General features: G+C 34.0%; 1 protein-coding gene across 1 annotated transcript in view; it reads right to left on the reverse strand.

Moving 5' to 3' along the window:
- Positions 1-26,411, reverse strand: part of LOC142240750 (uncharacterized) — a 163,988-nt gene that overhangs the window by 19,684 nt on the left and 117,893 nt on the right. Inside the window, exon 6 of the mRNA XM_075312469.1 lies at positions 17,873-19,073. Coding sequence (XP_075168584.1) covers positions 17,873-19,073 — 1,201 coding nt within the window. The remainder of the gene's footprint in view (positions 1-17,872; positions 19,074-26,411) is intronic.

Consider the following 26,411-nt stretch of genomic DNA (forward strand, 5'->3'; position numbering starts at 1 on the left):
GAAGCAAAATTCATCCGATCTGGTTGAAATACGTGGTGGTAGTATATGATATTAAACAAATAAAATTTTGACAAAATTTTTTATTGAAATAAAAGTTTTTTTAATTGGACAGTTTTAATTGGACATAAAAAAGCAAAATTTACCCGATCCGGTTGAAATTTTATACGTGGTGTTAGTATATGGTCTCTAACAACCATGCAAAAATTGGTCCATACCGGTCTTAATTATATATAACCCCCATTTAAACCAATCAGATTTGACCTCCGGAGCTCTTGGAGGAGCAAAATTCATTCGATCCGGTTGAAATTTGGTACGTGGTGAAATTTGGTACATTGCGCTAGTATATGGCGCTAAAAACCATGCCAAAATTGGTCCATATCGGTCTATAGTCATATATAGCCGATCCCCAAAAATTATCTACCAAATTTTTATTTCTATAGAAAATTTTGTCAATATTTTATTACTATAGAAAATTTTGTCAAAATGTTATTACTATAGAAAATTGTGTCGATGTTTTATTTCTATACAAAATTTCGTTAAGATTTTATTTTTATAGAAAATTTTGTCAAAATTTTATTTCTACCGAAACATTTTCTAAATTTTATTGCTTTAGAAAATGTTATCTAAATTTTATTTCTATAGAAAATTTCATATTTATATATAGCCCCCATATAAACCGATCCCCAGATTTGAACTCCGGAGCCTCTTAGTGGAGCAAAATACATCCGATCCGGTTGAAATTTGGTACGTGGTGTTAGTATAAAAGGTTGGCTGACAAGTCCCCGGTCTAACACATAGATGGCGTCGCTATTATTAAATCCATATTATTTTTATATAGTACCAACCTTCAAATGATTCGTGTCAAAATTTAACGTCTGTAAGTCAATTAGTTTGTGAGATAGGCCGTCTTTTGTGAAGCAACTTTTGTTAGAAAAAAATGGAAAAAAGGAATTTCGTGTTTTGATAAAATACTGTTTTCTGAAGGGAGAAAATAAGGTGGAAGCAAAAACTTGGCTTGATAATGAGTTTCCGGACTCTGCCCCGGGGAAATCAACAATAATTGATTGGTATGCAAAATTCAAGCGTGGTGAAATGAATACGGAGAGCGGTGAACGCAGTGGACGCCCGAAAGAGGTGGTTACCGACGAAAACATCAAAAAATCCATCAATGGATGAAACATGGCTCCATCACTGCACTCCTGAGTCCAATCGACAGTCGGCTGAGTGGACAGCGACCGGTGAACCGTCTCCGAAGCATGGAAAGACTCAAAAGTCCGCTGCCAAAGTAATGGCCTCTGTTTTTGGGGATGCGCATGGAATAATTTTTATCGATTATCTTGAGAAGGGAAAAACCATGAACAGTGACTATTATATGGCGATATTGGAGCTTTAGAAGGTCAAAATCGCGGCTAAACGGCCCTATATGAAGAAGAAAAAAGTGTTTTTCAACCAAGACAACACACCGTGCAACAAGTCATTCAGAACGATGGAAAAAATTCATGAATTGGACTTCGAATTGCTTCCCCACCCACCGTATTCTCCAGATCTGGCCCCCAGCAACTTTTTCTTGTTCTCAGACCTCAAAAGGATGCTCGCAGGGGAAAAATTTGGCTGCAATGAAGAGGTGATCGCCGAAACTGAGACCTATTTTGAGGCAAAACCGAAGGAGTACTACCAAAATGGTATCAAAAAATTGGAAGGTCGTTATAATCGTTGTATCGCTCTTGAAGGGAACAATGTTGAATAATAACAAGTATATACAGCAGTAAGTTCGGCCGGGCCGAATCTTAAATACCCACCACCATGAACCAAATATTAGGGTTTCCTTTGAAATTTCAGGAGGGCTTGAGGACTTGAGGACACTTCCCGAAGATAAATTTAAAGATTTCATCCATGAGGACTATATCAGATTCTGGATTTATAAGAACCATTTTTGTTTGAGTTTTACAGGAATCATTAACATCTCTTGTAAGTGTGCAAGAAAATTATAAAATAACGTCTTGATTTGAAATCTTAAATCTGTAGAAGTAAAATCTGGAAATTTTACATTGAGTTTCAAGCAATTTTCATCATCAGTGCGCCTTCTACACCCTCAAGAAGTGAAGTCGGTCTATATGGAGGCATTACCAAATGGACCTATAAAAACCTAATCCGATACACGTTTTTGTGACCCTAAAATACCAGAATATTTACAATTTCAGGCAAATCAGATAAAAACTACGGTTTCTAGAAACCCAAGGAGTTAAATCGGGAGATCGTTCTTATGGGGGCTATACTGAAATATGGACCGATACTCACCGTTTTATGCACACCTCTTTATGACCCGAAAATACCTCTAAATTTCCAATTTCAGGCAAATAGGATAAACACTTCGGATTCTAGAAGCCCAAGAAGTAAAATCGGGAAATCGGTCTATATGGGGGCTATACCAAAATATGGACCGATCCTCACCATTTTCGGCACACTTCTTTATGGTCCTAAAATACCTCTAGATTTCCAATTTCAGACAAATTGGATAAAAAATAAGGTTTCTATAAGCCCAAGACCCCAAATCGGGAGGTCGTTTTATATGGGGAACCAGGGCTGTGGAGTCGGAGTCGGAGTCGGAGTCTTGGAGTCGGAGTCTGAAGATTTGGCTGGAGTCGGAGTCGGAGTCGGAGTCGTAAAAATTTTGCTCGACTCCGACTCCGGCTAAACCAAATTTTTTAAAACACTTCACATTTTTGTAACTAAAAAAGTTTTTACGCAAATTAGTTTCCAATGCGTTATGCATTCGATCAATGTACACCATGATTGGAAATGAAAATCAACTTCCAATTACGGCTATCATTTTATATTTCCTAGAATGTTAGACTAGCAAATGGGCTGGATCGATCCATTTTAATCCCCATATCAATTTATTTGAAATAATTCGAACAATAATTCGAATTTATTGTTTTTAATTTTATTTTAAGGCTATATACCTACACACATATGACAGAAAAAATTGTCAAAGCTGTTTTTTATAGAAAATTTTGTCACTATTGTATTTATATGGAATGTTTTGTCAAAATTTAATTTCTATAAAAAAATTATTCGAAATATTATTACTATAGAAATATTTTTTTCTATAGAAAATTAAGTCAACATTTATTTCTATAGAAAATAAAAAATAAAATAAGTATATACAGCAGTAAGTTCGTCCGGGCCGAATCATAAACATGAATCAAATATACTAATTTCCCTAGAAAATTCCATGGGGGTTTGATGACAGATCAGTTTAACCAGTTCGCATCCCGAAAATAAATGCAAAGATTTTACCTATCAGATTCCGGATTTATAAAAACTATTTTTGTTTGAGTTTAAAGGAATCATAAACATATCCTGTAAATGTGCAAGAAAATTAAGAAAAAATACCTTGATTTGAAATCTAAAATCTATAGTACACCAACTGTTTTATGATTACGAGAAGTAATATCTGGCAAATTTACATTAATGGTAAATGCACCTTCTGTACCCTCAATATCTGAAACCGGTCTATATGGAGGCCTTACCAGCGTTGCAACAACGAATTTTTATTTTGGACCAAATTTTTCCAAAATTCGTACCAGGGGACCAGTTTTCTAATTTAAATTAATATAATTTAAAAGTTACAATTTTTCTAAAATTTTTCTTCGAAAGAAAATTTTTTCAAAATTTTATTTCTATATAAAATTTTGACCTCATTCTATTTCTATCGAAAATTTTATCCATATTTTATTTCTATAGAAAATTTGGTCCAAATTTTATTTCAATAGATTTCATTTTAGCCAAAATTTCAATTTAGCCAAAATTTAATTTCTATAGAAAATGTAGCCAAAGTTTAATTCTATTGAAAATTTAGCCAAAATTTAATTTCTGTAAAAAATTTAGCCAAAATTATATTTCTATTACACATTTAGCAGAAATCTTTTTCTATAGAAAGTTATCGCAAAATTTTATTTTTTCTTAAAATTTGTACAAAATTTTTGCATAATATTGTATCCCAAAATTTTTTAAGAAGCTTATTTCTATACAAAATTTTGTTAAAATTTTATTTCTATGAAAAATTTGTTAAAATTTTATTTCTATGAAAATTTTGTTAAAATTTTATTTCTATAGAAATTTTTGTCCAAATGTTATTTCTGCAGAAAAATTCCATTTGGTCTGACCATCGGACCAACTTCAATAATTTTTTGGGTCTATTTTGGTCTAATCGGACTAATGGGGCTACGCCAAAAACATGGAAGGATACGTACAGTATTCAGCACATCTATTGTAGTTCTAGAATATAGACCCCAAAACGGAGGGCCGGTTTATAAGGGGACTATATCAAAAACTGGACCGATACACAATATATTCGGCACACCTCTTAATGGTCCTAGAATACCTCCAGATTTCCAATTTCAGACAAATTGGATAAAAACTACGGATTCTAGAAGCTCAAGAAATAAAATCGGGAGTTCTGTCTATATGGGAGCTATATTAAAACATGGTCCGATAATCACCATTTTCAGCACTCCTCCTTATAGCCCTAGAATACCTCTAGGTTTCCAATTTCTGGCAAATTGGATAAAAACTACGGTTTTTATGAGCCCAAGAACCCAAATCGGGCGATCGGTTGATATGGGAGCTATATCAAAACCTGGACCGTTCTAGCTCATCTTCGACATGACAAACTTATTATACCCCTGTCACCATTCTATGGTGGTGGGTGTAGAAATATTTTTATGTAGAAAATTTTGTCAAAAATTTATTTCTATAGAAAATTTAGCCAAAATTTTGCTTCTATAGAAAATTGTGCAAAATTTTATTTACACAAAAAATTTTCCAAAATTTCTATTAATAATTTTTTCAAATTTTTTTCTATAGAAAATTGTGCCAAAATTTTGTTACTATAGATTTTTTTTATACAAAATTTATACAACATTTTATGTCGATAGAAAATTTAGTCAACATTTTATTTTTATAGAAAATTTAGTCTAAATTTTCTTTCTATAGAAAATTTTGCAGCATTTTATTTCTTTAGAAAATTTTGCAAAATTTTATTTACTACACAAAAAATTTTCCAATAATTTCTATTGATATTTTTTTTCAAAATTTTATTTCTATAGAAAATTTTGTCAAAATTTGTTTACTATAGTTTTTTTTTATAGAAAATTTGGTAAAAATTTATTTATATAGAAAATTTTCTCAAACATTTATTTATATAGAGAATTTAGTTCAAATTTTGTTTCTATAGAAAATTTTGCAAACTTTTATTTACTACACAAAAATTTTTCCAAAATTTCTATTTATATTTTTTTCAAAATTTTATTTCTATAAAACAATTTGTCAAAATTTTATTTATATAGCAAATTTTCTCAAATTTTTTTCTTACTGATACTCACTGCTAAGTCGAAAACTGGTAAAAGTGACTCAAATTTTGCTATATAAAAAATTATGAATGTTTCCCAAATATTGCACGAGATTTTGTAGAAGTCTGATTTCAGATTTTATCAAAAATGTAGATCTAAATACAAAGTTGTGCAGAGTATGTTACAATCGGCCCGCCCGACTTTAGACTTTCTTTGCGTTACGTCCCATAACGTTAGATTTAAATTTTAGGTACAGAGATTTTCTAGAAGTATATACAATTTTGTCTTAATCGATTCAGATTCAAATTCATGCATATGGGAATATAACCCTTTATAATAATTTTCGTCCACAAATACATATACTGTCGGTATCTTCTCATATTATGATGGGTATTTATATCATTATTTTATTTATTAAACATTGCCCTAAATTTGAAATAAAAAGTTTAATTGGTATAAATGCGAAATTAAGACCTTTCTTGCACACATAAATAAATACGATACTTTATATCGATCCCTATATATACCCCATATATACCTCCTAAATAGAACTACAAATTAGTGGTACTAGAATGAGATTTAGTTATATTACCCGGAGTCGACTCCGGAGTCGGAGTCGGAGTCGAGTTGATGAAAAATGCTGGAGTCGGAGTCGGAGTCGGAGTCGAGCAAAATTGGCTCGACTCCACAGCCCTGTGGGGAACATACCAAAACATGGACCGATACTCACAATTTTTGGCACACGTATTTGTGGTCCTACAATACCTCTAGATTTCCAATTTCCGGTAAATTGAATAAAAACTGCGATTTCTATAAGCCAAAGAAGTAAAATCGGGAGATGGGTCTTTATGGGGGCTATACCAAAATATGGACCGATACTCACAATTTTTGGCACACGTATTTGTGGTCCTACAATACCTCTAGATTTCCATTTTCAGGTAAATTAAATAAAAACTGCGGTTTCTATAAGCCCAAGAAGTAAAACCGGGAGATCGGTCTATATGGGGGCTATACCAAAATATGGACCGATACTCACAATTTTTGGCACACGTATTTGTGGTCCTACAATACCTATAGATTTCTAATTTCCGGTAAATTGAATAAAAACTGCGATTTCTATAAGCCAAAGAAGTAAAATCGGGAGATGGGTCTATATGGGGGCTATACCAAAATATGGACCAATACTCACAATTTTCGGCACACGTATTTGTGGTCCGACAATACCTATAGATTTCCAATTTCAGGTAAATTGAATAAAAACTGCGGTTTCTATAAGCCCAAGAAGTAAAATCGGGAGATCGGTCTATATGGGGGCTATGCCAAAACGTGGACCGATACTCACCATTTTTGGCACACCTCTTTACGGTCACAAAATACCTCCAGATTTCAAATTTCAGGCAAATTGGATAAAAACTACGGTTTCTATAAGCCCAAGACCCCAAATCGGGAGGTCGGTTTATATGGGGACTATATCAAAACCTGGACCGATACAGCCCATCTTCGAACTTGACCTGCCTGCAGACAAAAGACGAGTTTGTGCAAAATTTCAGCACAATTGCTTCATTATTGAAGACTGTAGCGTGATTACAACAGACAGACAGACAGACAGACAGACAGACGGACAGACGGACATCGTTATATCGTCTTAGAATTTCTCCCTGATCAAGAATATATATACTTTATATAGTCGGAAATCGATATTTCGATGCGTTACAAACGGAATGACAAACTTATTATACCCCCGTCACCATTCTATGGTGGTGGGTATAAAAACGAATTTTGACAAAAAAAAATGTGTTTTTCTTTGTTAGACCGGGGACTTAGCAGCCAACCTGTTATATTAAAACTTCTTAACCATTGTAAGTTAGTCCAAACGGGATATATATTAAAGACAAAAGGCCGATTTAATACGTAAATAATTCAGTTTGACAAAATTTTCTACAGAAATAAAATTTTGAAAAAATTTCTATAGAAATACAATTTTGACAAAATTTTCTATAGCAATAAAATTTTGACAAAATTTTATATAGAAATAAAATCCAAAGAAGGACTGGGGAATTCTTCCCACTTAAATATGAGCTAAATTATTAGTGTTTGTACCCAAAAGAATAGCAACAACCGAATTCCAATTACACACCCAGAGAAGGAATATGATCACCTCAAACATGTTGCAAGAGCATAATGTTATTTTTGGATGGTGACCATGTAACATTTCTCGGAAAATATGTATCTGTTTTCGGAAAACATGTTATGTTTGGAGAGAAAACAATATTTTTGCGATAAACATGTTACATGGTCACCATCCAAAAATAACATTTTGCTCTTGAAACATGTTTGAGGTGATCATATTCCTTCTCTTTGTGCACCCAACAACAACAACGCAGCAATTTTAAATTCAACAACCCACAAAACGGCGAAGAAAGCAACTACAGGGATTGATGGCAACAACAATAATGTGAAGTCTGAGTAAGATAAGTTTTGTTGGGTATAGTAATAAAATTTTGACAAAATTTTCTATAGAAATAAAATTTTGGTAGATTATTTTTGAGGATCGGCTATATATAAATATAGACCGATATGGACCAATTTTGGCGTGGTTGTTAGCGGTGATATACTAGCGCAATATACCAAATTTCAACCGGGTCGGATAAATTCTGCTCCTCCAATAACTCCGAAGGTCAAATCTGGGGATCGGTTTAAATGGGGGTTATATATAATTAAGACCGGTGTGGACCAATTTTTGCATGGTTGTTAGAGACCATATACTAACACCACGTATCAAATTTCAACCGGATCGGGTAAATTTTGCTTTTTTATGTCTAATTAAAACTGTCCAATTAAAAAAACTTTTATTTGAATAAAAAATTTTGTCAAAATTTTATTTCTATATTTTATATCCGAAATAGTTGTGCCGAATATGATATGCATCCGATTTCATTTCTTGAGAGGATGGTAGGACCACTAGTTATCCAAAAGGCTTGGAACTAAAAGTAATATTTCAAGATTTTAATTCTCGTTCTCATTCGAATATTTTTTCACAATTTTATTACACGCTAACACCATTTGTTTGAGATTCCTATGAAACATTAACAGAAAGATTTAATCTAGAATCTGATAAAGTCAACATATGTAGTATGTTTCATAAAATTCACTCATTCACTTGTTTCCTAATATCAAGTAAGCGAACCTTAAATTTAATAGGGAAATATATCTTAAATGTATCCATACTTCAATTCCCCACTCCTTTGGCTAGGAATCATTACCAAAATCATTAGTGTAAAGACAAAATCTCTGGAAGTGGGTATGCTTTTTTTTCAGTGTATTTTCAGTTTTCTTCACATCTATGTTATATCAACAGTAATACTTTTACATGGGCATGACATTGGAGGAAAGTACTTCGGTGCAAGAATACCAGCAGTCGAAAAAAGTACTTCGTCACAAGCATACCAGCTCTCCAAAAATAATAGGCTTGCCGTAAATAGACTCAAAAAGAGCGAGTAAGTTGCTGCTCTAATATCTATTTATAGATTTTATTCTCTCTTTCAAGTTAGTTTCGTATTCTCGGTCATTTTCTACCCATTTCTCTTCCTCTGTTTATATTTATGGTACAATTTGTACTTTGAAAATCTCTATGACGCCAGGAGAAATTGAACTGAGACATGTTGTTTTGTAATCCAACACACTATACCCTACTCGGCGGCATGGATTTATTCAATAATGTAATTTTGTAATATAAATGATGTACTATATGTTACAACATAAGAAAACAAGGGTATATTTTATTGACATTATCAATTAATATGTTGCAATTTTTTCTGAAATGTAATTTTCGCTACTATTAACGGTGCCCACAATCGCTGTAGAGGTTATTCTTAAAAAAAAATAAAAAAAAGCAAATTTTCAACAAACATTAATTAATTAATTAATATTTAATAAGAATAAAAAACAGAAAAATTAATTTAAAAACAAGTATATACGGCCGTAAGTTCGGCCAGGCCGAAGCTTATGTACACTCCACCATGGATTGCGTAGAAACTTCTACTGAAGACTGTCATCCACAATCGAATTACTTGGGCTGCGGTAACACTTGCCGATGGCAAGGTATCTTAAAACTTCCTAACACCGTAATATATACCACATAGTCCATACGTGGTATATATTAAACTAGAAAAAGCCGATTAAATACGTATATAATTAAAGTTTCTATAGAAATAAATTTTTTACAAAATAAAATTTTGACAACATTTTCTATAGAAGTAAAATTTGGAAAAAATTTTCTATAGAAATAAAATTTGGAAAAAATTTTCTATAGAAATAAAATTTTGACAAAATTTTCTATAGAAATAAAATGTTGACAAATTTTTCTATAGAAATAATATTTTGACAAAATTTTCTATAGAACTAACATTTTGACAATGTTTTCTATAAAAAAATAAATTTTGGTAGATTATTTTTGGCTCGAGTGGCAACCATGATTATGAACCGATATGGACCAATTTTTGTGTGGTTGGGGATCGGCTATATAAAGGGTGATTCTTTTGAGGTTAGGATTTTCATGCATTAGTATTTGACAGATCACGTGGGATTTCAGACATGGTGTCAAAGAGAAAGATGCTCAGTATGCTTTGACATTTCATCATGAATAGACTTACTAACGAGCCACAACGTCGAATTTTCAGTGAATGGGCCCTAGAAAAGTTGGCAGAAAATCCGCTTTTTTATCGACAAATTTTGTTCAGCGATGAGGCTCATTTCTGGTTGAATGGCTACGTAAATAAGCAAAATTGCCGCATTTGGAGTGAAGAGCAACCAGAAGCCGTTCAAGAACTGCCCATGCATCCCGAAAAATGCACTGTTTGGTGTGGTTTGTACGCTGGTGGAATCATTGGACCGTATTTTTTCAAAGATGCTGTTGGACGCAACGTTACGATGAATGGCGATCGCTATCGTTCGATGCTAACAAACTTTTTGTTGCCAAAAATGGAAGAACTGAACTTGGTTGACATGTGGTTTCAACAAGATGGCGCTACATGCCACACAGCTCGCGATTCTATGGCCATTTTGAGGGAAAACTTCGGAGAACAATTCATCTCAAGAAATGGACCGGTAAGTTGGCCACCAAGATCATGCGATTTGACGCCTTTAGACTATTTTTTGTGGGGCTACGTCAAGTCTAAAGTCTACAGAAATAAGCCAGCAACTATTCCAGCTTTGGAAGACAACATTTCCGAAGAAATTCGGGCTATTCCGGCCGAAATGCTCGAAAAAGTTGCCCAAAATTGGACTTTCCGAATGGACCACCTAAGACGCAGCCGCGGTCAACATTTAAATGAAATTATCTTCAAAAAGTAAATGTCATGGACCAATCTAACGTTTCAAATAAAGAACCGATGAGATTTTGCAAATTTTATGCGTTTTTTTTTAAAAAAAGTTATCAAGCTCTTAACAAATCACCCTTTATAACTATAGACCGATATGGACCAATTTTGGCATGGTTATTAGCGGCCTTATACTAACACCATGCTGCAATTTCAATCGGATCAGATGAATTTTGCTCCTCCAAGAGGCTCCGGAGATCAAATCTGGGGAACGGTTTATATGGGGGCTATATATAATTATGGACCATGTTCCAAATTTCAATCGGATAGGATGAATTTTGCTCCCTCAAGAGGCTCCGGAGGACAAATCTGGGGATCGATTTATATGGGGGCTATATATAATTATGGACCGATATGGACCAATTTTGGCATGGTTGGTAGAAACCATATACTAACACCACGTACCAAATTTCAATCGGATAGGATGAATTTTGCTCCTCTAAGAGGCTCCGGAGGTCAAATCTGGGGATCGGCTTACATGGGGGCTATATATAATTATGGACCGATATGGACCAATTTTGGCATGATTGTTAGAGACATTATTCTAACACCACGTAGCAAATTTCAATCGGATCGGATGACTTTTGCTCCTCTAAGAGGATCCAAAGGTCAAATCTGGGGATCGGTTTATATGGTGGCTATATATAATTATGGACCGATATGGACCAATTTTGGCATGATTGTTAGAGACATTATTCTAACACCACGTAGCAAATTTCAATCGGATCGGATGACTTTTGCTCCTCTAAGAGGCTCCGGAGGTCAAATCTGGGGAGCGGTTTATATGGGAGCTATATATAATTATGGGCGATCAATGCATGGTTGTTAGAGACCATATACTAACACCATGTACCAAATTTCAGCCGGATCGGATGAAATTTGCTTCTCTTAGAGGCTCCGCAAGCCAAATCGGGGGATCGGTTTATATGGGGGCTATATATAATTATAGACCGATGTGGAACAATTTGTACATGGTTGTTAGAGACCATATACTAATTCCATATACCAAATTTCAGCCGGATCGGATGAAATTTGCTTCTCTTAGAGCAATCTCAAGCCAAATTTGGGGGTCCGTTTATATGGGGGCTATACGTAAAAGTGGACCGATATAGCCCATTTGCAATACCATCCGACCTACATCAATAGCAACTACTTGTGCCTAGTTTCAAGTCGATAGCTTGTTTCGTTTGGAAGTTAGCGTGATGTCAACAGACGGACGGACGGACATGCTCAGATCGACTCAGAATTTCACCACGACCCAGAATATATATACTTTATGGGGTCTTAGAGCAATATTTCGATGTGTTACAAACGGAATGACAAAGTTAATATACCCCCATACTATGGTGGAGGGTATAATAAAGAGTCTCAGCAGGATTCCAACCAGGATCTCAAGATATGATTTTAATTACTGGTATTAATAAAAGGAATCACTTTTGGTCTACACAGGTACGTTATTATTTTTAAATCCCAGGTAATTCTACAAGTAGTAAGTTTTTAATTACCATTATTACTGGAAGTATCACTAGTGCTTACCCAGTTTTTGCTGGGATACTTCAATTTCCCGTTCCTTTGGCCAGGAATCAATACCAAAATCATTAGTGTAAAGACAAAATCTATGGAACTGGGCATGGTTTTTTTTTCAGTGTACTTTTTCAGTTTTCTTCACAACTATTAACTTTGTATTTTTTATGGTTTTCGTTTCCAAACTTTTGAATATATTTAATATTTCAAACATGTCATTATATATTAGCATACCGAACTTAGAATCATGGTCAAACTTTTTGCTTCTGTAGAACAATACTACACGTTTTGTTGACGTGTGTATATGAATGTGTTGGTGCGTAACAAATATGTCGTTTCCTCATTCCTCAGACTCATCATTTTAGCGAACTTTTTGTGAAAGGCTTACAAAACAGCCAACAATTTTTTTTCAACTCTATGTTGACTTAATTGTTGGTTCGACAAACAATCTTCCAAACAAACTCTCAGGTGGGGGAAATGGGAGTTGGGTGGTATGCATGAATTCAGGGAGAGCAAAAAAAAAAAAAACAGAAAACTTTTGCATATTTTAGTGTGCGAGAATTTGTTTGCAAAGCTTAAGGTTGGAATGAATGTCCTTATAACAAGCACACCCACAACAAACCAATGCACACACACAAACGCACAAAAACATTTTTCCATGTTTTTATATTTCCCATTGTGTTCGTTGCTGCGGCTGTGACTGCGACAGCGATCGCTGTTTCTGTTGCTGTTGCCTTTATTTCTGATGTTGGTGTTTAATGGTTTCAAGCACTTAAATGTGATTTCTGTTGTGAAACAAAGAACGGAAAAAGGCTTAAAAAGGACACTTAGCTTTTCTAAATGGGTTTTATTTGTCTAATTCTTGATATTGATTCCGTGTTTGCCATGGGCCAAATTTTTAAGAGTTTAAGAAGCTTTTGTATGCTGTAGGTCTTTGATTTATGGTTGATGTACGTTTAAGTGTTTTCGGTATGATGCCTAAGCTTCATCGACCTGAGATTCTATGCCAAAGGGTAGAGTTGTGTTGAATCAAAAGTTAGTTACTTTAGTTCACGAAATTACTTATTGGCCTTTAATTTTTCTTCCTTCCTCCTTTCGTATACATGCATGCTTACGTTTAAAGATGCTGCAGTTTTGGACCTTCATTTGCTGCAGTCTCATGAAACCCTCTTCTGATTAATTATAAAGGTTTAAATATTTAAATCTGCGCCGATTTGGACAAAAAATTTTTCTATTTCTAATTTTTTGTTGTTGTTTTGTTTTTCAGTCCTTTATGATAAAAGCTACTGTAAAATATTTAGACTAACGCCCTGGTACGAAAAACAATGTTAGTAAAAACCAAGTCTAAGGAAAGTCTAAAGTCGGGCGGGCTCGACCATATTATAGCCTGCACCACTTTGTAGATCTATCTCAAATCCTTCAAATTTCTTGGGTTCGATATATAAAGTCTTTTCAGACTTCTAAAAATTCTCGGCTAATGCACTTCGTCCCAGCACAATGTTAGTAAAAACTATGGAAAACATTAAATCTAAAGCCATTTTACGCAATTTCGCAAAAGTGTATTTATGCTTTATCGTTCGATAGATATGTATTAGAGGTAAAGGTAAATTTGATCTTGATTCATTTTTAAAAATTTGCGACTTAGCAGTAGCGATTTTACTAGGAAAATGTGGATATTTTGGCTTTATTAGCCCAATTCAAACAAATCAAACTTAGCACACTTGACGATACTACAAATACATACATTTAAATATCACTCGATTTGGACATAATTTGATAGACTTTTACAAAATCTATAGACTCAAAATTTAAGTTGGCTAATGCACAAGGGTGGAACACAATTTTAGTAAAAAACAAGTAAGGAAAGTCTAAAGTCGGGCGGGCCGACTATATTATACCCTGCACCACTTTGTAGATCAAAATTTTCGATACCATATCACATCCGTCAAATGTGTTGGGGGCTATATATAAAGATTTGTCCCAAATACATACATTTAAATATCACTCGATCTGGACAGAATTTGATAGACTTCTACAAAATCCAAAGACTCAAAATTTAAGGCGGCTAATGCAATAGGGTGGAACACAATGTTAGTAAAAAATATGGGAAACATTTAAATCTGAAGCAATTTTAAGGAAACTTCGCAAAAGTTTATTTATGATTTATCGCTCGATATATATGTATTAGAAGTTTAGAAAAACTACAGTCATTTTTAAAACTTTTCGACTAAGCAGTGACGATTTAACAAGAAAAATGTTGGTATTTTGGACCATTTTTGTCGAAATCAGAAAAAAAAATATATATGGGAGCTATATCTAAATCTGAACCGATTTCAATCAAATTTGGCACACATGACTATATTACTAATTTTACTCCTAGTGCAAAATTTCAACCAAATTGGGCCAAAAACTCTGGCTTTTAGGACCATATTAGTCCATATCGGGCGAAAGATATATATGGGAGCTATATATAAATCTGAACCGATTTCAAAAAAATTTTGCACACTTGACTATACGACTAATTGTTATGTTTCTACCTAGACTTTGACCACAAAAATGTGTTCACAGACAGACGGACGGACGGACGGGCGGACGGGCGGGCAGACGGACATGGTTATATCGACTCAGGGATCCACCCTGAGCATTATTGCCAAAGACACCATGTGCCTATCTCGTCTCCTTCTGGGTGTTACAAACATATGCACTAACTTATAATACCCTGTTCCACAGTGTGGCGCAGGGTATAAATATGGGAAACATTTTAATCTGAAGCAATATTAAGGAAACTTCGCAAAAGTTTATTTATGATTTATCGCCAGATATATATGTATTAGAAGTTTAGGAAAATTAGAGTCATTTTTACAACTTTTCGACTAAGCAGTGGCGATTTAAAAGGAAAATGTTGGTATTTTGACCATTTTTGTCGAAATCAGAAAAACATATATATGGGAGCTTTATCTAAATCTTAACCGATTTCAATAAAATTTAGCACACATGACTATATTACTAATTGTACTCCTAGTGCAAAATTTCAACCAAATTGGGCCAAAACTCTGGCTTCTGGGGCCATATAAGTCCATATCGGGCGAAAAATATATATGGAAGCTATATCTAAATCTGAACCGATTTCAATCAAATTTTGCACACTTTACTATACGACTAAGTGTTATGTTTGTACAAAATTTCAAGTAAATCGGTATATAACTTTGGCACACATGACTATACTACCAATTGTACTCCTTGTGCAAAATTTCAAGCTAATCGGGATAAAACTCTGGCTTCTGGATCCATATAAGTGCATATCGGGCGAAAGATATATATGGGAGCTATATCTAAATCTGAATCGATGTCAACCAAACTTGGCACGCATAGCTACAATGCTAAATCTACTCCCTGTGCAACATTTCAACCAAATTCGGCCAAAACTCTGGCGTGTAGGACCATATTAGTCCATATCGGGCGAAAGATATATATGGGAGCTATATCTAAATCTGAACCGATTTCTTCCAAAATCAATAGGGTTCTATTCTGACCCAAATTATGAACATGTGCCACATTTGAAGGCGATTGGACTGAAATTGCGACCTAGACTTTGATCACAAAAATGTGTTCACAGACAGACGGACGGACGGAGGGACGGATGGGGACGGACAGACGGACATGGTTATATCGACTCAGGGACCCAACCTGAGCATTATTGCCAAAGACACCATCTGTCTATCTCGTCTCCTTCTGGGTGTTACAAACATATGCACTAACTTATAATACCTTGTTCCACAGTGTGGCGCAGGGTATACATATGGGAAACATTTAAATCTGAAGCAATTTTAAGGAAACTTCGCAAAAGTTTATTTATGATTTATCACTCGATATATATGTATTAGAAGCTTAGGAAAATTAGAGTCATTTTTACAACCTTTCGAGTAAGTAGTGGCGATTTTACAAGGAAAATGTTGGTATTTTGACCATTTTTGTCGAAATAAGAAAAACAAATATATGGGAGCTATATCTAAATCTGAACCGATTTCAACCAAATTTGGCACGCATAGCAACAATGCTAATTCTACTCCCTGTGCAAAATTTCAACTAAATCGGAGCAAAAAATTGACCTCTGTGGTCGTTTGAGTGTAAATCGGCCGAAAGCTATATATTGGAGCTATATCTAAATCGGAACCGATTTCAACCAAATTTTGCACGCATAGCTACAATGCTAATTCTACTCCCTGTGCAAAATTTCAACTAATTCGGAGCAAAAAATTGGCCTCTGTAGTCATATGAGTGTAAATCGGGCGAAAGCTATATATGGGAGCTATATCTAAATCTGAACCGATTTCTTCCAAAATCAATAGGGATCTATTCTGAGCCAAAACACATACTTGTGCCCAATTTTAAGTCGATTGGACTAAAACTGCGACCTAGACTTCTATTACAAAAATGTGTTCACGGACAGACGGACATGGCTATATCGGCTCGGGAGCCCATCCTGAGCATTTTTGCCAAAGACACCATGTGTCTATCTCGTCTCCTTCTGGGTGTTGCAAACATATGCACTAACTTATAATACCCTGTTCCACAGTGTGGAACAGTGTGTAAATCGGGCGAAAGCTATATATGGGAGCTATATCTAAATCTGAACCGATTTCTTCCAAAATCAATAGGGATCTATTCTGAGCCAAAACAAAAATTTTTAATATTTGGGTAGATTGGTAGAATTTTTGATGTCTTGGTAGTTTTTACAAAACATTCTTCTCCAACTAAGAGGTACTTTAATTTCTTATAGAAATATATTCTTTAGTTTTTTTTTTTAATAAAATCTTGACAAACTTTTCTATTGAAACAAATTTTTGACACACTTTTCTATGGAAATAAAATTTTGACAAAATTTTCTATGGGAATAAATTTTTGACAAAATTTTCTACGAAACTTAAATGTTGACTAAATTTTCTATTGAAATAAAATTTTCTATAGAAAAAAAATTGAGAAAATGTTCTATACAAATAAAATTTTCTATAGAAATAAAAATTTTCTATAGAAATAAAATTTTGACAAAATTTTCTATAGAAATAAAATTTTGGCAAAATTTTGTAAAAAAATAAAATTTTGACAACATTTTCTATATCAATTAAATAAAAAACAAAATTTTTCATAGAAATAAAATTCGGGCAAAATTTTCTATACAAATGAAATGTTGACAAACATTTCTATGGGAATAAAGATTTGACGAACATTTCTATGGAAATATGGACGGACATTGCTAAATCGACTCAGAATGGGTATTTTAATAATACCCCTCAAATGCTTAGGTTTACTAAATAATTTGGGGTGGTTTAGGGTATGAAATAGTCGACCTCGTCCGACTTTATAATTTTCCTCACTTCCTCACTTTTTCCTTTCTTGCAACTTTTTCAAAATTAGCAACGGTAACACACCCTTACCAAATATTATTAATGCGGTTGTGAGTTATTGCCTTTAGTATCCAAGGCGCAAAGCACGCCCAGACATTTCGGTCAAATATTCTTTTTAGCCGTTCAAAGTTCATTTTAGCATGAATACATTATGCGATGGAAAATTTATATGTAAATGCAAAAAAGAAGAAAAAAATGGAACATAACTTACCCATTACATTGCACTGCCTCTCTGGACTGAGTGTGGTACTCGTTGGAGGCGTTATTTGTGCTGATGATGCACTGGCCACAAAACTTGTCGCATTTGAGTTTGACACCAACGACTGACTTAAACTAAAACTATCGCTAAAACTGTGACTGTTGTTGATGTTGGTGCTGATGTCGCTGCTGTTGTTACTCTGGTTGTGGTTAAAGTTCGAACTGAAAAAGTTGACGCCCAAAGTTTGTTGTGGGTTATCGCTAGCATTGGTGTTATGTGGCGATTCCAAGGATGGAAAGGATGCTTGATTCTTCCCATTGCCACTTGAATTAGAAATTAAAAGTGTGTTTTGTTTTCCATTCGTTTGGTCTGGTTGGATTTGTTGGTCTTTTAGGGGATCCTGGGTTTGTTGCTGGTGACCTCCATCCCCTCTGTCGCCTGTGTCAACAGATGCTGCCGTTAACATAATATCAATATTTACAACACTACCAACACCATTGTCCTCATTGGAGCTGGTAGTGATGCCACTGTGACTCTGGAGGCCAGTGGGATTTTTAGCATCTTTGTCAAGTTGACTTTTAATGCCATTTCTAGGGTTTATGGTGGAAGGACTTTTATAATTCCTTCGTGTATTCTCATAGGGATTACTAAAGGGAGATATGTTGTCATCGTTGTCATTGCTACTCGTGGCGGGATATTCACTGGCAAAAGCCGCACCAGTATTATCGGTGAAATTTATTTCATATTTCAAATTCCCACTGTTATCCAACTGCTGCTGCTGCTGCTGCTGCTGCTGTGAATCTCCTCCCTCGGCGACCATTGCAATTTGTTGTTTGAATGATTTTGCGGTTACTGGCACAGACATTGCATCGATGTCAATATCGATGTTTTCATAGTTCTTATCGCCCTCCTCAAAATTCTCGCCAAGACCATCGAATGTGGTATCTCCCGCTTGGGGGCCATTTAGATTTTTGTTGATTTTTTCGGTGGATGTCAACCAGCGATGAAAGGCATCATCCTGATCTTCCAATTTTACCACAGTGGTATTAGCCGCAGCAACAGTGGAAACATTTCCTTTGTCCTGCTGTTGTAGTTGTTGTTGTTGCTGCTTCTGCTGTTGTTCTTGTTCTTCTTGCCTTCGCCTCTGAAGGATTCTTTTGTTAATTCTATCCCTATTGGACTTACCATAGTCCCAAGGCGTAAACATTTTTTTCTTTTGTTGATTTTAATGATGGGGTCACAATGGTGTTGTGTTATCATTTGAAATTTTCGCAATTTCATGAAGTTTTTTTTTGTTTCCAGCATGATGATTTTTTCCACAACGGATTGTTGTTTGCATAGCAGAAAAATTATAAAAAAAGTAAAGAAAAGAGAAACAAAGTACCAGAAAGGTTATTTGATCTATCATTAAATGTGATAAAATCTTAAAAGTTCATTGGAAATTCCTTGAGTTGGATATAGGTTTTTATAAAAAAACACCTTTTTAAGTATGATCGACCCGATATGTTTGCTTTCCATTTTGTTTTTGGATTTGATTAAATTTTATTGAAATCAAGTTGAGGTCAAAATTCATATAATTTTAAAGTTGAAATGTCTTCAATCACGAAAATTATAAAAATGATAAAAATAAACATGTATATATGGCTGTAAGTTCGGTCGTGCCTAATCTTATGTACCCTCTACCATGGATTGCTAAGAAAGTTCTACGAAAGATTGTCGTCCACAATTGAATCACTTGGGGTGTGGTAAAACTTGCCAATGGCGAGCTATCTTAAAACTTCTTAATATTTTCTTCTAAAGTGTAAGTTCATCAACTAAATACCTATATAAGATAATTCATTTCTTGATTTGTTTCTATAGAGGAGCCTCTAAATAAATATGAACCGTTATGAACCCATTTTAGGACGATATTTGTTCCTCCATGAGGCTCCAGATGTCAATTTTGGGGATCGGATTATATGGAGGCTATATATACTTATGGACCAATTTGGAAATTTTTTTGCATTATTACTAGAGGCTATGTACTAATACCACGTACCAAATTTAAATCGGATCGCATAAGATTTGCTTTATATAATTATTTAACAAATATGGACCAATCAAGGCATCGGTTTTTATGGGTGCTATAAAGAAGCCCCATAGAAACCGATGCCCACATGTGTCTTCCGGATACTTCGGAAGGAGCAAATTTCATCCAATCTGAAAATTTGGTATGTGATATTAGTACTGTTGCCGCTGTCCATTTTGCATATAAATGTTTTTGTATTTATCAATTAAATCTGAATTGGGAATCCAGTCTTTTAGGATTGTATCAAACAAATCAAAAATTAAGTCCCGATATTCATTCAACACAAATATGAACTTCATCAACTGTTTCCTTTTTAAGAAAATTACTGTATATTTAGTACAGAATTTTCCTAATGGAAGGAATAAGATTTACTATCTTTGAAGATTCTCCCTGAAATAGTGTATTAAATTTGTTCATAATCCAAGCGAAAAAATTGAAAGTTGTTCTAAAGGCACAACTTTAAAAGCACTTCCAAAAATGTCCTCCCAAAAGATGTTCTTCATTTCAACTACACATACGGACGAAAAAGACTGTTTTTCATATGTTTGGGTGTAAACATTATATGTTTGGAACTCAAATTTTTTAACACAATATTTTTAAGAGAAAGTATGTTAATAAATTAGCATAACATGTTTGGGTCATATATGGCATACACTGGTAGTAAAAAATTTTAATGAAATTTTCTTTGTGTGGATATATTTTTAAGGCGCCAATTGGTTACATCCATTATTTTACTTGCAGCGTGCTCTCTAGATCTCTCTTTCTAAACACATATATGTTTATAGGCTATTTCTAAATTAATATATGTTTGCATCTAAGCAAGTAATATTTACAAACAGTTTATGTCCCAAACATAATATGTTCTAACATATTAACATATATGTCCCAAACATGTTATGCTAGTTTACGAACATTATATGCTTGCACTTAAAAATATTGTGTTAAAAAAATTGAGTTCCAAACATATAATTTTTACACCCAAAAATATGAAAAACAGTCTTTTTCGTCCGTGTAATTGCCGTGTGAAATTTGGTTCATAATATAATTTGTAATTATAGACACCTCTTAATAAATCGATCGATAATTAATTTGCTTATATAGGTAATTAATCTTCCTTTTTAAATTAACAAAGTCTCTATATCGCCTAGGTCAACAAATATTAGGTTTCGTCCAGGACGGAAGCTGAGTTAAAATTACCTGTAAAATAATTGTTATACCCTCCACCATAGGATGCGGGGTATATTAACTTTGTCGTTCCGTTTGTAACACATCGAAATATTGCTCTAAGACCCCATAAAGTATATATATTCTGGGTCGTGGTGAAATTCTGAGTCGATCTAAGCATGTTTGTCCGTCTGTTGAAATCACGCTAACTTCCGAACGAAACAAGCTATCGACTTGAAACTTGGCAAAAGTAGTTGTTATTGATGTAGGTCGGATGGTATTGCACATGGGACATATCGGTCCACTTTAACGTATAGCCCCCATATAAACCGATTTGCAGATTTGGCTTCCGGAGCCTCTAAGAGAAGCAAATTTCATCCGATCCGGCTGAAATTTGGTACATGGTATTAGTGTATGGTCTCTAACAACCATGCAAAAATTGGTCCATATCGGTCCATAATTATATATAGCCCCCATATAAACCGTATCCCAGATTTAACCTCCGGAGTCTCTTGGGGGAGCAAAATTCATCTGACCCGGTTGAAATTTGGAACGTGATGTTAGTATGTGGTCTCTAACAAACACGCAAGAAGTGGTCCATACCGGTCCATAATTATATATAGACCCCATATAAATCGATCCCCAGATTTGACCTCCGAAACCTCTTGGAGGATCAAAATTAATCCGATTCGGTGGAAATTTGGTACGTGGTGTTAGTATATGGTCTCTAAAAACCATGCAAAAATTGGTCGATATCGGTCCATAATTATATATAGCCCCCATCATTAGCGTAGCTAGACAATTTTCCTAGGGGGGGCTATAGCCCCCCTAGCTGAAAATTTATAGACTGAACTTATAGGTTCAATTAATGTTTTATTTCATAAAAATGAATAACAATATAGGCATCAAAATAACTCGACAATTAATTTATAATAAAGCAACTAAAAGTAGTTCCACACTTTTCCCTGCAAAAAAATGGGAGTTGTTCTAATGTCACAACTTTAAAAGCACTTCCAAAAATGTCCTCACAAAGAAGTTAATTATTTGAACTACACAGGAAGTTTTTTTACTTCATTTTTTCATATTTTAATGCGTAATTTTTTGGTTTCTTTTAAAAAAAAAGTAAGAATAAATAAAATGGTACAAATTATTCAAATTTTGCCACAAAAATGCTAAATTCATTATAGAAATTTTTATAGAATTTTTGAAAATATTCGAGGGAAAACGTTTCAAACAAGCGTTAGAATGCATTAAAAATCATAAAAAATATAAAAATTAATTATTTGGGAAAATATAACAAAATTTTTTAATTCACATTCAAAACACTGAATTTGGATCACAACTTAAGAAGTGATGCAAATTCATTGCAACGGCTGTTGAAACGGTGGACATTCGTTCTATGACAATTTCATATTACATTCATCGCTTCTCCGCCAATTTTGCTCCACTTCCAGACCCAAAAAGAAGATTTTCTCTTCTTTTTGGCTATGCTTTTTTGCAGCATTATTAAGATATTAATTTATGAAAGAATAGTATCAATTACTATTTTTTTTTTATTAAATTGACTAAACCAGACTAAACAAAATAATAAAGGAGCTTTAGTTATTCAACTAAATCAAAAGTTCAACCACAGATTTATTTTATAAATATCAGATTTGAAACATTGCCATCGGCAACTGCTACCACAACTAAATTAATGCGATTGTGCATGAAAGTCTTTAGCGGAACTTTGTGCGGTTGTATATACTTGTTTAATTTTTAGAAAAATGTAAAATCGTAAATAGGTTTTCAAATTCTGGGGGGGGGGCTAAAATTTTTCTGGGTGGGTCTAAGCCCCCTCCCCAGAGGCCTTCCTACGCTTATGGCCCCCATATAAACCGTATCCCAGATTTGATCTACGGAGCCCCTTGGAGGAGCAAAATTCATCCGATCCGTTTGAAATTTGGAACGTGGTGTTAGTATATGGCCGCTAATAACCATGCCAAAATTGGTCCATATCGGTCTATAGTTATATATAGTCGATCCCCAATCACACAAAAAGTGGTCCATATCGTTTCACAATCATGGTTGCCACTCGAGCCAAAAATAATCTATCAAAATTTTATTTCTATAGAAAATTTTGCCAAAATTTAATTTCTATAGAAAATGTTGTCAAAATTTTAATTCTATGGAGAATGTTGTCAACATTTTATTTCTATAGAAAATTTTGCCAAAATTCTATTTCTATAGAAAATGTTGTCAAAATTTTAATTCCATAGAAAATGTTGTCGACATTTTAATTCTTTTGAAAATTTTGTCAAAATATTACTTCTATAGAAAATTTTGTCAAAATTTTATTTCTATAGAAAATGTTGTCAAGATTTTATTTTGTCAAAATTTTATTTCTATAGAAACTTTTGTCAAAATTTTATTTCTATAGAAATTTATTCTGATAATTGGTTGATAGTTTTGCTGCAAGTAGAGGATGCTGATGAGGAATGTGGTAATTCCGAAACGTGCGTCCATCCAACCATTTTGCAGTCTATAGGGCTTTGCCCAAATACATTTGACAAACATTCTTTTCCTCTCTTGGTTAAGCTACACTTGTAGTTTGGTCAATGTATGGTTTTAAGCTGAAATCAAAAAAACAACAACAAAATTTTATTTCTATAGAAAATTTTATCCAAATTTTACTTCTATAGAAAATGTTTTCAAAATTTTAATTCTATAGAAAATGTTATCAACATTTTAATTCTTTTGAAAATTTTGTCAAAATTTATTTCTGTAGAAAATTTTGTTAAAATTGTATTTCTATAGAAAAATTTGGACAAAATTTTATTTCTATAGAAAATTGTGTCCAAATTTTACTTCTTTAGAAAATTTTGTCAAAATTTTATTTCTATAGAAAATTGTGTGCAAATTTTACTTCTGTAGAAAATGTTGTCAAGATTTTATTTTGTCAAAATTTTATTTCTATAGAAAATTTTGTCAAAATTTCATTTCTATAGAAAATTTTGTCAAACTTAATTATATACGTATTTAATCGGCCTTTTTTATTTTAATATATATCCCGTATGGACTACCTTGCAATTTAGACGGTGTTAGGAAGTTTTAAGATACCTTGCCATCGGCATGTGTTACCACAACCCAAGTAATTCGATTGCGGATGACAGCCTTCAATAGAAGTTTCTACGCAATCCATGGTGGAGGGTACATAAGCTTCGGCTTGGCCGAACTTTCGGCCGTATATACTTTTTCTAAATGGTTTCACTTTTAATTATACGTATATGGGAAAATAACCTTTTATATAGTTCGGAATAAATTTGAAGGATTTGAGATGATATCCAAAATGTTGGCGACTTTTGTCTATCCTTACTTGTTTCAATAGCATTCGTTACCTGTCGTTCATCTAAATCGGTTTATAATTGTCAGCTGAATCCTGGGAACAACTGGAGGCGATTCTGAGCCTGAGGTATATATTTTCTGGGGTCTAAAAGCAATATTTCTGATACGCACATTTTTTGGCAGAACAAAGTTATTATACCCTGTGGAATAATCTTTTTTTATGTACTTTAAACGTCTACGAATATACACCAAAAGTGCTCAGTACTGATTTCTTTTTCATTTCATATATAGGCTATCCATTGTAGATCATTAGTCGAGCCATATGTTTCCTTTAATATATTACGGTTTTTGTGTTAGATTTTATTTTTTGCTCTGACTCAATATTCCAGTAAAAAATAACGACATTGTTGGAGAAATAACACAAAAATAATTTGACAAATTCATTCAGAAAAAATAGAAACGTTGAATAGTCTCCCACCCACTCCCCTCTCCATCTCCCGCACCCGCACTCAAACAAAAGACTTTGCTATTGATAAACGTATTTTGTTGATTGTATTTACCAAAGTTTTGCATATCAAACAGAAAGGACATTATTATTTACATGTTTTGCCTTCCTTAACAAAGTCAACAACTTTGTTTCGGCCTAAGAAATTTCTCCGAATCATCTCTGAAAGGACACATTTGCCAAACATTCCACTGTCATAGTGTGAGAGTGTAAGGCAATGTGTATAAGTTTGCTCATCCATGCATACCGTTTTCCTTTAAGACAATCAATTTTTCTTTTGTATTCGCCCACACATACAGTAATAGATACACATACATTTCCATATATACACATATGTGTATGTAAGTATATTCCCTGATTTTTTTTAAGGGCAAATTGTAACACACGTCTCAGATGTTTTCACAGAAAGAGAAACTTTCGTTTGCATTTTATATCCTTTTTCTGTGTTTGAATATTAAGCCTTTTGTCTTGGTGTTTTGCCATTCTTAATGTGAGAGATTATGAACCACAATCCGAACGAATGGCGATGTGGTAATAGCCTACGGGGAATGGGTGAGAAGCACAATAATTTTGTATACACAAGGAGACCCTGAGAAAAAGTTGCAGATTATTTATACGCAAATATTAGTTTATCTTTAAGGACAAAGCAAAGGGATTGTGAAATGGAGGTTATCAGTACAACTGATGCCTTCAAATGTAGTGAGCAAAGGAAAAATGCAGCTGGAATTCACACTTTTTAGATTAAGTACATGCAAAAGACTTTCAGATTGTAGTATCCTAAAAGAAGGAGCCACCACACACACAAAAAAAATTCTGATTCAATCACGAAATTAATTGATCCAATTAATTTTTTAATTGAAATGCCTTCAATCACGAAAATGATAGTATCATTTAAAAAATTTATTGACAGTCAATTAAAAAATTAATTGATCCAATTAAAAAATTATGAACTTGATATGGACCAATTTTTGAGTGATTGGGGATCTATTTATCTGAGGGCTATATATAACTATAGACCGATATGGACCTAGTTAGGCATGGTTGTTAACGGCCGTATACTAGCACAATGTGCCAAATTTCAACTGAGTCGGATGAAATTTGCTCCTCCAAGTGGCTCCAAAACCAAATCTAGGGATCGGTTTATATGGGGGCTATATATGATTATGGACTGATATGGACCAATTTTGGCATGGTTGTTAAATATCATATACTATCATCACGTACCAAATTTCAACCGAATCGGATGAATTTTGCTCTTCCAAGGGGCTCCGGAGGTCAAATCTGGGGACCGGTTTATATGGGGGCTATATATAATTATGGACCGATTTTGACAATTTTTGCATGGATGTTTGGGGCCAAATATTAACACCACGTACCAAATTTCAACCGAATCGGTTGAATTTTGCTCTTCCACGAGGCTCCGCAAGCCAAATCTGGGGATCGATTTATATGGCGGCTATATATAATTATGGACCGATGTGGACCAATTC

Source organism: Haematobia irritans, chromosome 5 (assembly GCF_050003625.1).
Source record: "Haematobia irritans isolate KBUSLIRL chromosome 5, ASM5000362v1, whole genome shotgun sequence".
In the NCBI taxonomy this organism is placed as follows: domain Eukaryota; kingdom Metazoa; phylum Arthropoda; class Insecta; order Diptera; family Muscidae; genus Haematobia; species Haematobia irritans.